The 15,428-nt window shown below is 39.7% G+C and overlaps 1 protein-coding gene across 4 annotated transcripts in view; it reads right to left on the reverse strand.

Annotated features, from left to right (window-relative positions):
- The window catches only part of LOC111872088 (putative GPI-anchor transamidase), a 44,431-nt gene that overhangs the window by 20,950 nt on the left and 8,053 nt on the right, over positions 1-15,428 (reverse strand). For 3 of the 4 annotated variants that reach the window (XM_023865636.2, XM_023865637.2, XM_023865635.2), the window contains exons 4-8: positions 12,318-12,526; positions 7,560-7,677; positions 6,855-6,965; positions 5,077-5,255; positions 1,824-1,915 (exon numbers count right to left, since the gene is read on the reverse strand). In XM_023865636.2, coding sequence (XP_023721404.1) covers positions 1,837-1,915; positions 5,077-5,255; positions 6,855-6,965; positions 7,560-7,677; positions 12,318-12,526 — 696 coding nt within the window. In that variant the 3' untranslated portion in view covers positions 1,824-1,836. Of the gene's footprint in view, positions 1-157; positions 875-1,823; positions 1,916-5,076; positions 5,256-6,854; positions 6,966-7,559; positions 7,678-12,317; positions 12,527-15,428 lie in introns of those variants that run through there. The other variant, XM_023865638.2, reaches the window with a different exon arrangement.

Consider the following 15,428-nt stretch of genomic DNA (forward strand, 5'->3'; position numbering starts at 1 on the left):
CACTGCTCAAATTCTAAACAACCTGCTTCCACTGCCGAGATACCGGGCGCTCATATTATAAGGTAAGGTTATAAAACCACCTTTTAAGATCATTTTAATGAAAGTTTCATGTTCCTATCTCATATAATTTAAGAACAATGATGAATAAATCATTTTCGAGCAAAATTTAAATGGCCGGCTGAATATATTACCGCCGGAGAGACGGCAGCGGAATTTAAATAACCGCGCGAAAGGGTTAATAGACCCCATCCCACACTTCGCACACCCTTCCCCTATCGCCTCCTTCATCCCCCAAGTGTCCCAGGAGAACTGTGAACTTGAAGCCAAAGAGATCAATGAATTTACCTAGCCCCCCCCCCTTATGGCAGAACAGTCGGTTAACACAATATCTACACTGCACCACATCCCAGAAGACTGCTTTCTTCATCTTCCTACATGTTTATGCAAGTTTAAAATATGTCAGATCTCTTTTGGCTCCTGTCTATAAGTGTAATGTCATGAAATATCTACCAGACATCTGCTACTTTATATGTACTGCATATATAACATTAATGCACACAACAATCTAAGATGTAAACTGTTTCATGGATTAAATTGTATAAGATTGCCTTGTTTTCACATGAAAGGCATTGTCAAATCAAAAAATCTGACAATGCTCCCCAGAAATGAACATCCTAAATTCCTGAGCATAGATACTGCTATCCTAAACAATGCTAATACACCTTACTCTTCTGACTGCCTAGAGTTAATATTTTCATCTGTCACCATCTTTGAAGCATATGAAGGCTTAACAAGGCAGTACATTATCATAACTTCAGCTGGGACTCCATTTCTGACCTGGCACTTGGCTGAAGTTCACAAGCTGACACATTAACTGTAGAAGTAATCGTCATTCCAGGATAAGTTCTTACTGTGACTTACATTCTTAAAACATAAAGGCAAATTAAAGCAAAGCTTAAACTGTTACTACCATGAACACAAGGAGCTTCAGTTTGTTCTATACAGTGTCTTTTTATCTGTGGAGATGCGATATATAACAGACTGTTGCAAAAGTATGAAAACTTGATGCTTCAAAAATAAAAAAAATCTCACTTCAGACAATTGATCTCTGCCTCTACTAAGAGTTTATATACTAAAAAGCATGAGTTGCAATTCTACAAAAAGCTTAATAGTACTTGCTTTGTCAATTATGCTAGCAGTTTTAATTCTGACAGCCTGAGCTGACACAAGGAGTGTGTACCTCTTCCAAGTGACTCAATGATTTTGGAGGAGCTTCAATCACATTTTGTGTGCATGCGTGCGTGCACATGTGTGTGAGTATTGTAACCAGTGTGGCAATGGTGTCATTCTTTTCTTGTGGTTGAACAGTTCAGAAGAAGTAGCTATAAAACATGCAAAATAAACACTGCACCAACTTTGAATCCCTTTGCTTCCACAGGTACACCTACATGCACTCATGTGTAGACCAGTTACACAAGCCTACAAGCCTTATTGGTATAAAAAATACAAAAAAGATTGTTAGCTGTGCTACTGCTGCCATCTGTGAGCAACGTGTTCCATGCGATTTAGCAAACATGATATCTAGTGACTAGTGAAGGCACTTTTTAGTAATTCATAGATGAGGAATATAGGTAAGAATTCAAAGGGTGGTTTCCTAAGGCAGGCTATCTTAAGTGGGGAAGATGTAGATGGGTTAAACCCTGTTCCAATTTAGATACCATCTATATATCCTACTATCCTTTGCTATTAATTCACTTCAACTTATCCCTAAAGGCAGACTTTGAAATGTAACCACTCACAAGACACAAACATTCCTTACTTACCTATACAAAAATCTTATGACTCAAATATAAAAGTAGGGAATTGTTTGGCATACTGCAGCTTTCTATCAGGCACCTCTCTTTCCTTCTGTGACCTGTCACGGATGAACAAAATGTTATGTCATAAGGGAAGTGTATCTGTTGCTCATATGACATTAAATCTGAGGAAAGGTCATATACTATTTAATAAGAAATTCTAAAAACATACTGAACAAGCTGAAATATAATATTATGAATAGTAGTCACACTAACACCATATACAACTACATGAATTGTAAGGGAAACTACTGCGCTGTAACTCTAATATAAATTTTTACAAAACATGTTTAACAATGAAGCTAGTACCGAGATACGTGCAGATCAAAATACCAACTAATAATGAAATGGTGAGAAAAACAAACAATATGTTTTAAAATTAAATAACATTCTTATACAAAAAGGAACAAAAAATTATACACACAGCTCTAGCACATCAACACATATGGCGATACTCCTGGAACAATATCGAACAATCCATAAACCAAAAATGAAAAAAAGAAATGACTGAAGTATACCATAAGCAACACAAAATACACAAGTTAAATAAACAAGTAAAAAACATAGCACATATACTACACTAGAGCAGAAAATCATACAAACATACAGTTCACAAATGATGAAATACAATTATTAACTAAGTGTTAGAATACAATTTACATCATACGAAGGGGGACCCAAAAATAACCGGAAACCACCTGTTGCGCACGCATGCTTTGTAGTTATGAGTTGTGCTGCTAGGTGCTGTTAGCTGGGGGTCTCCCGCGACTGTTAGTGAGCTGGCGTCAGTCTGAGTTAAGTGGTTTGTCTCTGGTGCTCTGTTGTGTGCGTTCCTGTTTCAACCCTTTGGCGATTAGTGAGATGGCCGACCAGAAGGAACAAAGAGTGTGCGTGAAATTTTGCTTTCTGTTAGGGAAAACTGCACTTCACTCTTCAAGTCGCGGCAAACATTCACGCGGTTTTCTCTTTGGTCATCTCCGAGCAAGCGAGGAACAAATTTTGCAGACACCCGTCTCATGTGCAAACCTTCGGTTAAAATTCGCTGGACCGTGCTCCATGAGATGTTCGTTTCCTCAGAAAGTTGGTCAATGGTCTTTCGACGATCTTCATCAATTTCACGCACACTCTTTGTTCCTTCTGGTCGGCCATCTCACTAATCGCCAAAGGGTTGAAACAGGAACGCACACAACAGAGCACCACAGACAAACCACTTAACTCAGACTGACGCCAGCTCACTAACAGTCGCGGGAGACCCCCAGCTAACACCACCTAGCAGCACAACTCGTAACTACAAAGCATGCATGCGCAACAGGTCGTTTCTGGTTATTTTTGGGCCCCCCCTCGTAAACACACACAAAAAAAAATGGATAGAAACATTAGCTCTCAAAGCAGAAACAGCAATAAGCCAGTTAGATGCCATGGAACAAAATTACTACAGACATGAGGTTGCAAAAAACTTAAAAAGATTATCCAGGGCAATAATACAATAAGTAAGAGAAACAAGACTGAATTGAAATTAATGACTAACATATAAAGTAAAATGAGAACAAACAAACTCATTTTTTCACTTAGTGGGGGGTGGAGTCCAATTGGGTCCACTTGGCACGGTGGCCACTGATTGGCCTATTGTAGTGTGGGAGCTGCTCACATTCAAACAAGCATGACAACGCAAGCTTCACTGCTTAGCAACGACGAGTAAACAGCGGTTGCTAGGCAAAGCCTACAACAATACTGACAGTGACATGTTTTCTATATGTCTGACTCTAGGCTACATAAGAAGATACACTGAGTTACAGTTACAGTTCTAGATTCTACAGTTCACTATTGTTATTATCCGTCTGTGTATACTGTGCAGCTGCAATAAATCCTATAGGACAGTTCAACTAGTGGTTGTCTCTTCATATGANGGGAGTCGTTGATTTTCACCACACGTGCTTCCAATCACATCGGGGTCACCAGTGTGGATGTCATATGAAGAGACAACCACTAGTTGAACTGTCCTATAGGATTTATTGCAGCTGCACAGTATACACAGACGGATAATAACAATAGTGAACTGTAGAATCTAGAACTGTAACTGTAACTCAATGTATCTGTATCTGTATCGGCTGTCCGGCGGTCTCACACCCGACGCACTGGGCAACTGGCATAGCTACCGCCTCACCACTCCGGTGACCGCGCTGCGCAAGCAAACCTTTTCCTGATCACTTCAACAGCTGAGCAACCATCTCCATCTCCGTGGGGGGGGGTGAATGTGGGCCCCAGGTGATTATGATGATGGAGAATTTGGTGGACTGAAGACTGGCAGGGGAAACCGAAGTACTTGGAGAAAACTCACCCCAGCGCCACTCTGTCCACCACAAATTCCACTTGACCAGACCTGAGATCGAACCCAGGCCACCGTGGTGAAAAGCCGGCGACTAACCGCTTGAACTATGGCGCAGCCTGACAAACTCATAGTAACAAAAGCAGATAAAGAGAAAACACTAATAATACACAAACAAAAAACAAAAGCATTTATACAAGACAATCAATTCACAACAATTAATAAATGCTACCATAGACAGATAAAACATTATAACATGTAAACATAATACAAAAAGAAAAAGTATGGAAATACACAAACAAATCTCAAGGCCCTGAGCCTGCACGTGACAATAGAAGTACATATAACAAACACAACTATTAGCTCTATAATCAAGTGGAAGAATGCACCAGCATATGACTTAGAAAAGCAACTGACAAAAACACCACTACTTAAATTTGCCATACACACACAATGTGTGCAATTCCACCCACATTGTGACTGAGCTAAAAACCACTGAATGGAATAGTGACATGAGAATATGCTCCTTCGATATCGAAAATATGTACACAAACATATCAAGAAAAGACTACATGGCACTACATCCCAGAAGCAGTACTCTTCATAACCACCAATGTGAGAAATTCAAATTCTACAATTTTTAATTACCCCCTTCCTATGTATACAGCCTTCATTTTATGTACTTTGTGCAAAGAACAAATACAAAGAAAAGGTCTACATGTTCATTATTTTCAAGATTATTAGGTTCAAATAATGTCTATACAGAATACAAAAGCATATCAGCATGCGGAGTTCATTGTTTTGGCACCTTTGTGTCCTTGTGGAAGTACAGAACTTGCCTACTTTCAGAATTATAAGAATCAAATGACTATTTCGCTTTTACAAGTATCTCACCTCCTAGTTCTATTCTGTGTTCTTGGTATTGCAGTCACATTCAGTCCTGACACAGTGAGCTCCACAGGCCGCAGAGATCCAAAAAAATCTGTGATTAGGACCTTGTGAGGATCACGTGAGAACAGATCCTTTCTCACACCAACTGTGGAGATACAAACTCTCTTGGGGCAAACAGCAAGCTGAAACAAAATCAGCCGACAACATAACTAACATTGAAACGTTCTCACTATGAAGCCAACTACGAAATTAATAAAATTCATGAAAATATGCAGGTGTGTGCGCATCACTATTGAGCTGACATCTGTTGCGAACCTGATGGATTCACTGCTTCCATACTGAATGATATTCCGTTTTATATTTCTTTTTCTATCCTTATGTAAGTGTCAGTGCCATGACTGCAGTGTTGTAGTGTGAGGGACTGGGTTTAAGATGCATCAGCTTAATAGCTATTTGAACTTAAATAAAATACAAGCCAGAAAGTCAATTACTTAATCTGTGCTAAAATGCAGTAAAACTACATAACTGTCAGAGAGTAAACGGAACTAACAGATAGACCAGCGGTAAAATTAAAACAAATAGGATGAATGGGACAGCAGTCTGTGAAGCATGCAAATGAGGTTCAGAAATGATAACATGAAGGAAATGAGACAGTCATAATGATGTCTACAAACGTACAAAATTCCGACAGTCGAACATACTTGTGGTAATCCCTATACTGTTGAGAACTTCCAGAACATTCGGTACACTTAGTAAGTCAGCTCCAAGGATGTCATGAGGTTAAAATGTGGCATGTTCTTTGACATAACATGGGAATTCCACCAAGATGCATAAGATTGTAAGGGGTGCCCCATACTATGTAAAAATAGGTGCCTAATCTATATGCAACAAATGTTTATGTATTAGATGAGAGTGACCATGACTTCCTCCTTCCTAGAGGACTGCATGCCTGAAGGGATGGAATACTGTACAGAATAAACACTTCACATGGTACCAGCATGGGGTGGATCCACTGTAAAATTTTGTATTAATGTTTTGATAAAGACTGTAATTTCTAATACCACACTTATCATGTCCAGAGCTGACACAAACATAAATCAAGATTCTCATTGATGGTAAATGTACCAATGACTTGCTTGTTTACATACAGCTGTATCATGTGAAGAAGTCTTCTATTAGATTCAGGACATTACTGTGTAAAGAAAAGCATCCATATGATATGTGGAAATGTTTTCACCATCACTAGAATTTACTTAGTCAACACTGATGGAGAAATGTGAAAAATATGTCTGAAACTGGTTAAATGCAAGTAACAGATTGTAGATGACAGGCAGTAACACAATATAAGACAGTACACTGGCTTGCCAGTAGTCAACTTGATAACTGTGTAAGTAAGAGAATGAAATCTGTCTCTCAATCACAAGATTTTTCTGAAACACGGCCACTTGGCACAGCAGTAATACATTACGTTTGTTTTTGACAAGAAGTGAGCAAGAGGCTCAGCCTGGTTACAAGTTACCCTCACTGAGGTTACCATGACTTGTCTCTCCAAGCAAATAACAACTTGAGATTGGCCATGGCTGTCTCACTGTTCACAATCATCTTGCCATTTAATTTAATGCTACCTAACTGCTACGACTGAAACATCAATGTTGAATAACCTATGAATGAATGCATCCACTGACCGACCGACCAATCAATCAATCAATCAATCAATCCCATTTCTGAAAATAAATGTTTGCACTCATTGCTCTCATCAATACTTCATGTTGTTTACTTACAAATTCACCCATTGTTTTAGTACTGTCTGGCTCCACTCGTTCCAAAAAGTCAAGTGCATAGTATGTATATCTGTCAATGATGTACACTCCTATAGCAGGATCAACATGGTGCTGAAAGAGAAAATCAAACACATTTATGTTCGTAATAAGAAATATCAAGGAAAAGACTGACAACAACTTTAGAAAGAACCTGAAGATTCCTACCCTCAAGTCTATATGGTGAGGCTAACAGAAATGATAAATTAATTACAACTCAATTCACTAATCCATTTTTGTACATAATTTCCACTACTACTGATCCCAGCTACATTGAATTTGCCCAATATAATCACAACATTTGAGGTATCACTATATTTGTAATTTTTAATATACAGAAGAATGTGTCACATAAATTTCAACATTATGATCTCTATATAATGTTTCACATGCCTAGCGTGAATGGTTCATTCACATGAAATTTTAGCATTATACATTCTTCCTCATGTACATTAAATTAACATAGGCCTGGTTTCTTTTTATTTCTCCAGAAGTTAAATCCCATTTCATATTTTAACCTAACAGTCTGCCTCAAATACTGACACTAAATTTTTCCATATTATACATAACATAAAATTTATTCTATCGATTCTATGACAACATGAAGAAAGCAGTCTTCTGGGATTTGGCACCGTGTATATGTGGTGTTAACAACATTCTGCAACTTACTGAGAGTGAATCCTCTCCCACTAGGCTGCTAGCCACAGACAAGATATTGGGTGAGTAAAACTTCTCATACAAGGAAGCAGCCTGGCATGTGTCAATCATGAAGAAAATCTCATGATACCTGCAAAGTGATATCCATAATCACACTACAGCATACTGCAGTCAGAAATTATTTGCCCTGTGTTTAATCAAATATTCACCAAGTTCAATGAGTTTTTGAAATAAAAACTGTAGAACTTAATGACAAAATTAACAGGCCTCTCTCTCTCTCTCTCTCATGCATGTGCCCCCCCCCACACACACACACAGTTTTACCTGCACACTTTCAATGAAGCAGGAAAGTGTGTAGTTACAGCCTACAATGGATCAGAACTGCCACTTGCCACTAATTTCTAACAAAGAACCTGAACTTAAGACTTAATACACTGTGGTTAGAATCTTGAGTCAGTAGGTGAAAACAACTGGTAAGTCTGTGGATTTGATATGCACAAACTCTTTTCTTTGCCCTAAACTTGATCCACAGTTTTTTTTGTCAAAAAGAAGTTATGTATTTGCACAAGAAAAGACATGCCATGTCGTGCACTATGGTGTGCGTTATTAATGCAACAATAATAAGTTCTTGGAACAAGAATAAATAGATCCACACTGGAGTAGTGACTGTGCATATACAAAAAGTTAGCTCTGTAGATCACGACCATGACAACCCAATACCGCCACAAACACTTTGTTGTATGGTTGCCCTAATTCTTATGTCATGTACCAAATATTTCTGTGATAAGTCAACTCTGCAAACATCAATTAGGTTGGGCTACACTGGCTCCATATAAAGCAAAATTAAATTAACCTAGCAACTTTCAGTGAAAAAACAGTCAGTACCAAATTTTGCTGAAACCCATTAAGTAGTTTTAGAGATACTTGGAAGCAGAGAGATGGACATAACTTTCCAATTATGTCTCAATTTTAAGCATTCTATGGAAGAATGCATAATACAAGGTGTGGCAATAAAGAAACTGGATTCATGCTCTAACCCTTTATTAAAAAAAAATCAGACAGTCGAAATGTTATCCCCTTCAATGTAGTCCCCTCCCCGATCCCTACACCGCTCCATGCGAATTTTCCACTGTTGGAAGCAGTGCTGCAGGTCATCTTGTGTTATGCTCTTCAAGAGTTGCGTCGCTTTTGCTTTCACTGCATCCACGGACTCGAACCTGGTCCCTTTCAGCGCAGACTTGATTTTTGGGAAGAGAAAAAAGTCGCACGGTGCTAGGTCCGGAGAATACGGTGGATGTTCCATCACTGGAATGTTGTTTTTTGCCAAATACCTCTTCACAGATAGCGCGTTGTGTGCTGGCGCGTTGTCGTGATGAAGAACCCATGAGGCATTCTTCCACATGTCTGGTCTCCTTCGTCGCACACGTTCACGGAGGTACGTCAAAACATTTTTATAATAAACCTGATTGACAGTCTGACCTTCAGGCACCCAATCAATGTAGATTACCCCCCGGATATCGAAAAAAACAATCATCATTGCTTTGAATTTGGACTTGCTCATGCGCGCTTTCTTCTTCCTAGGGGATTTGGGGCTCTTCCAATGCATGGATTGTCGCTTAGTCTCTGGATCATATTGAAGAATCCAAGTTTCGTCACACGTAATTACGTTTTGGAAGAAATCAGGATCATTTTCAATGTTTTCAAGAGTGTCAACACAGCAATTCACTCGATGTTCCTTTTGCTGGGGGGTAAGGATTTTTGGCACCACTTTAGCACACACCTTTTTCATGCCCAGATCGTCGTGCAAAATCTGTCTAACACTTTCCTTATTGATGTTCGTAAGTTCAGAAATTGCTCGAATGCTCAGTCGACGATCTCTTCGAACAATTCTAGCGACCTTCTCCACATTCTCTGGAGTTTTCGCAGTGGGAGGACGGCCCGATTTTGGATCGTTCCCGACGTTTTTCCTACCCTCCATAAACTTCTTAAACCACTCGAAAACTTGCGTGCGAGATAGACACTGATCACCATATACTTCTGTCAACAAATTGTAAGTTTCAGTGGCAGATTTTCCAAGTTTTGTGAGGAATTTGATGTTAGCACGTTGTTCTGCATTAGCACTCAGCATTATTCCGACGGAGCTCAGAAACACGATCCGCTTCTAACAATGGTCGCGGCCAGACTAACCGATGCACGTGAATGAAACTTTGTGTGACGGTAGAGGGAAGTCCAAGGGTCAATGCCCTACCCTCCTCTTCTTCAATGACGTGGCCGGAAATGAGTCATAAAAGTAATCCGGGTTCTTTATTGCCACACCTTGTATATTTTTACTAGAAAGTTTAACATAAATTTAAAACTTGTATCTGAGGCCGCCAATAGTCATTAAGTGTCCAGTCAGAATACAAGATTCATGCTGACAAAAGAGAGCATTTAGAAAACTACAGGGGATAGACAAAAATACGGAAACACCTCGTGAAATGCATGCCTGAAATGAAGTGTTTATTTTAGTGACGTTTGTAGGTGACGCTGTCGTACCTGTTCAATACCACTACCTGTACAACCTCTGCAATACTTTGCAAGCTTCATCTGTTGTCGAGACAGTGTTCTGTGCAGTTTTTAGTGCATCATGTCAGAGCTAACAGAATTCGAATGCGGGCAAATTGTTGGGGCCTGTATGGTGGGTGCTTCTGTAACCAAGGTAGCCGAGGTTTTTGGTGTTTCACCAGGCACAGTACCCAAGATTATGACCGCATACAGGAGGACTGGAAAAACCACATCCGATAAACACCAGCGTGGATGGAAATGTGTGTTGAGTGATCGAGACAGATGAACATTGAGTAGGATTGTGACGAAAAATAAGAATAATGAAGCTGCAAAAGTTGACTGCTGAACTGAATGTCACACTCACAAATCCTGTCAGCAGCAAAACAGTATGAAGGGAACTCCACAAGAAGGGTATTTCTGGATGAGCTGCAATTTCAAAGCCACTCATCACTGATAAAAAAGGGCACTAAGCGGAAAGTACGGTGCCGAAGTCATAAAACCTGGACTGTGGAGCAATGGTAGATGGTCACTTGGTCGGATGAGTCCACCTTCACACTGTTTCTGACTTCTAGCTGAGTTTACATCTGGAAAACGCCATCCCAAGCTTACGATCCAGATTGTTTGCTGCCAAGAGTGAAACATGGCGGGGGTTCGATCATGGTATGGGCAGCCATATTGTGGTATTCTGTCGGACCCACCATTACCCCACAAGGTCACTTCACTGCCAACGACTATGTGACCATTTTGGGAGACCACGCCTATCCCATGGTGCAAACTTTGGTCCCCAATGGTGATGCCATTTACCAAGACGACAATGCCCGTGTTCACATAGCTCACATCATCCAGGACTGGTTTTCTGAGCACGAAGATGAAGTGTCACATCTGCCACGGCTCCCACAATTGCCAGATATCAATATTATTGAGCCTTTGTGGTCTGTTTTGCAGAGCAATCTGCGGGCACTCTATCCACCTCCATCATCGTTAACAGAACACGCCAATGTTTTGCAGGAAGAATGGTACAATATTCCCTAGCAAATCATAGAGGACATCTATTTATTCATTCCAAGGAGATTGCAAACAGTTCTGCAAGCCAGAGGTTGTCCTACACCATGTTAGTCATGGTAACGTGTTTTTTGTTGGGTGTTTCAATATTTTTGTCCAGCCCCTGTACATGCATCAAAGTGCCTTTGCACATTGCAAATTCAATTAACTTTCATGATGACAATACTGACAGGATAAACTGCACCACAAAACCCCTAAACACAGTTGAAATGCTTTACACTATGGTCATCCATCATTGACCATGGGATATATATGGGAGGGAATTATGGGAACTGTAGTCACTGTTAACAATCATTCAAGCCTGAAGGTTCCTGTTCCACCGCTAAGCACAAAAGCTACATAACATATTCAAAAAATTAAAACATAAAATATTAACAAATGTAAAAAAAGCATTGCAATGGTAATGTGGAAGGTAGAAAAGAGTTTTTGAATGTCATGAGCCCTTCCCAAGCAAACATGGATCTTACTGTGTGGATGCTATCAATATTTTACACACACATACACAAACTGATAACCATAGATACATGAAGCCAAATACTGTGTCTTGAAAAACTATATACAAATAGAGAGGTGTAGATACTTTAAATGCAAAGTTTGCAAGGGATTGCTGTACTACTGCTGTGGATGTCCTTTGGTCTCACTGTCTGAGATCACAGCAAATAAAACCAAAAACATTTGAATAAACAGGAACCCACCTCTTGGCATGAATATGATCTCAACAGTAATCATCAGAACAGGCAGTTATGACAATGATAAGTTATTACAAAAGCAGCAAAATCTTCTTGTAATGATACACACATAAAATTGAATTAAAACAAGCCTGCCTAATTACTAACCTGGCCATGAATAGCAAGCAAATTGAGAACTGGAAGTTTGCTCCCATTATCACAACTGCAGTACTTACTTGCAATAGATAACTGGGACCTTCAGTGATTTGAAGTTTGTATTTCAGAATTACCTTTCTTGTCCATGTACATACATCTCTTACGTAATGCGATTAGAGTATGTGGCTATATGGGAGTACCTGTTTAGTTTTACATACTGTGTTCAGTGATAGCTTAGGATTTTCTACAGAATTTTTTCCCTGCTGTGAAAATGTTTATTAAAAGATAGTGAGAGGATTTTGGGGGTTAATATTATTAATACAGGTGTACATAACCTTACCTTCGCTTCTGCCACATTTGCTCAACTGCATCAGCCAATTCTTGGCTTGTTACCTCCTCTGAATCTTGAAATTTGAGAAAGCCATCACCTCCATGACCCGTGAGGTAAACCAGCACGTTACTCCCTTCATCTGTCAGTAACTGTTTAGAACGAGGTGTACCTGGCGGTGAGCGCCCAGTCAAGAGCCGCACAAAATTCTCCACTGTCACCTGCAGTAACAATTGTAAACATACTATGACATGAGGCCTGAAAGCCGGAATAGTGGAGCCAGAGTGAACATCCATTGCTAGCCAGCAGCTTGCCAAACATATGTTCCCACATCTACGAACAAGTCCATTGCTAGATAAGGGTTCAGTAAGAACGTTTCCAGTGACAACAGACATTTTCCATGGTTACTGGCAGCATATATAAGGAGCCATGCAGAGAAGAACAAGTCAGTTGTAAGGGAGTCATAGTTCAGTTCAGTTGTAAGTTAGTCATAAGAGAGTTCCGTGTTCAGCTGTGAAGTGTTAACCAGTGGCCAACAGAAGCTGAAAAAGTGACTGACTCCTAAATCAGAACCAAGTCAGTTACAGGAGAAGAGAAGACACTTGTAGTCCAGTGAGGAATGGAGCAAGTCTTAGGCAGTCATCAACTGTGAGCTGTTATAATCGATAGTAATTAAGAGTGACTGTAACAGGAGGCATCCAATAAATCAAATCATCCAGTCCACAACCAATTATTATTATTTACACAAACACCTCATACATGATAATACTTCTCAAGTTCTGTATATGAATGAAAGCATGAGGTGACAAAAGAACTTCTATAAAGGTTTTATAACACATATACTTTCAATGCATCAATCTATACAGGGAGACTGAAAGAACTATAAAGAATGAATGGATCAATAAATCAATGAATCGATGAACAAATAAATGAGCACACAAACAAACAAACCAATCAACTAAATCAATGGAGGAGTCCTTGAGAAGCCAACAGTTGCTCAGTTGCTCAAGAATCCTTTGTTTTGGGGCAAGCATACACATGACCTCATGGTTGCTGTATATCCTCTTTAGGTGGATCATCTCCATGTCCAGGCTATCCTCATTGCATATGGTTTTGGGCCATTGGTTTTGTAAGTAGGAAGTTGTCTGTTATGCTACGTTTCCACGGGGTGTGGATACGAAAGCGTGCAACGCTTTCGTACTTGCTTTCGTGAATTTGCAGGCGTGAACCCACCAGTCGTGGGTCGTGAGTAGTTCACACTGGCTGAAGTGTCTACGAAGACGTGATTCAGTTGATCGCGGAAAGCTGATCATGAACGAGCTCCTCATAGAAAGTTGTGCTGTTGTGAGTTCAGTTTTTGCTGCTATTTTAGCACAGAGAATGAATCAAATGGTGGAAATGAAAGGAAAACGGAAGAAAAGGCGATGGTGGGTTAGGAAGTGGATTCTAAACAGGAAATTAGGGCCACATAATTTGGTTGACATGGAACTCAGAACTAGTTACCCAGATGATTTCAAGAACTTACTACGAGTGTCTGAAGACCAATTTGATTTCCTTCTGGAACGTGTTTCACCACTGGTCGCAAAATCAGATACTAATATGAGACAGGCAGTAAGTGCAAAAACAAAACTTCTAGTGACTTTACGATATTTAGCCACAGGAGACTCTTTCAAGAGTCTGGAACTTTTATTTCGTGTTCCAAAAAGTACAATTAGTAAATTCATACCCAACACCTGCGAAGCTGCTCACAAGACACTTAAAGAATTCATAGAGGTAAGCGAAATGTTATAAGTACAATTTTTTTAACAAGTCTTTTATTACAGCTGTTTTGTAACAAATCGTTTATTCCAGCAATTCCATTTTTTTATTATAGCTACAATAATTATTACAGTAACATTTTATTATAACTAACATGAGAGAATTTTTTTTGTGTTCTGATTAGTATTAATAGCTCATCATAACTGCGTAAAGAAGAAATCATCAGAAATTCCAGTCATACTTGACTCTCTACTTGTAGGTAGTGTTGACTGGTTGGTGGGCACATAGCGTTAACTAGTAGAGAAGTAATGTTCTCTTGCAGTCTGATAGCGGTTGGAGGTCCAATCTGGCGTAACATGGACGCAACATATTTCCCGAAACAGTCATATGTGTCATCTTTCGTAATTTGTGCAGCACGATTAGAAATATCTTGTAATTTGTCAATGGCACCTGACATAAAATCAATTTGGGGGTCATGTAAAGGTTGTTTATTTGAGGATGACTGCCGGGGTTCTGTTGAAGGCATTTTTTGCTTGCGAATTGGCCTGGATGTCTCAGTTTGTTCTGTGGTGTGGGATGGTCCTGGAACCGTCTCATTGAGATCGTCAATAGGCCTTTGATGTTGGGGTGGAGATTGTGAAGGCTTCACTTCTGATTGTTGTACTTGTGACTCTGTTGTGGTGTTCGTTGGTAACTCCTGCAATCAAAACATGAAATATTTTGTTTGAGGTGCTGGCAACATCAGATGACTGGAAATATGTTGAATATGGATTTAGAAATCGATGAAATTTTCCAGGCTGTGTAGGAGCTCTGGACGGAAAACACATTGTCATACGTGCCCCTCCCACTACTGGATCCGATTTTTACAATTATAAAAATAGTTTCAGTATTGTCTTAATGGCTTTAGCTGACTCCGATTATTGTTTACTGTATGTTGACGTTGGCGCTAATGGAAGAGGTTCTGATGGAGGAGTATTTCAAAACAGCTCTTTATACAATGCTTTAGAGACAAACAGCTTACCAATACCAACTGATTTCGTAATTGTGTAGGACGATGCGTTTCCGTTAAAGACGTATTTGATGGAACCGTACAAGCGACGTAACTTGTCCGAAGAAGAAAAAAATTACAACTATCGACTTTCAAGGGCTCGAAGAGTGATAGAAAATACTTTCGGCATACTTGTGAGTAAATTCAGAGTGTTTGAAAAACCAATGTCTTTAAAATTAGAATCGGTGGACAAGGTAGTGCTCGCCTGCTGCACGTTGCATAATTGGCTGAGGAAAGCAAATCCCACCTACATCTCAAGCGGTTTAATTGATTACGGAGATGAAAACCATCGTATTGTCCCCGGATCCTGGCGTCAG

The sequence above is a fragment of the Cryptotermes secundus genome, unplaced genomic scaffold (assembly GCF_002891405.2).
Source record: "Cryptotermes secundus unplaced genomic scaffold, Csec_1.0 scaffold356, whole genome shotgun sequence".
NCBI lineage: Eukaryota > Metazoa > Arthropoda > Insecta > Blattodea > Kalotermitidae > Cryptotermes > Cryptotermes secundus.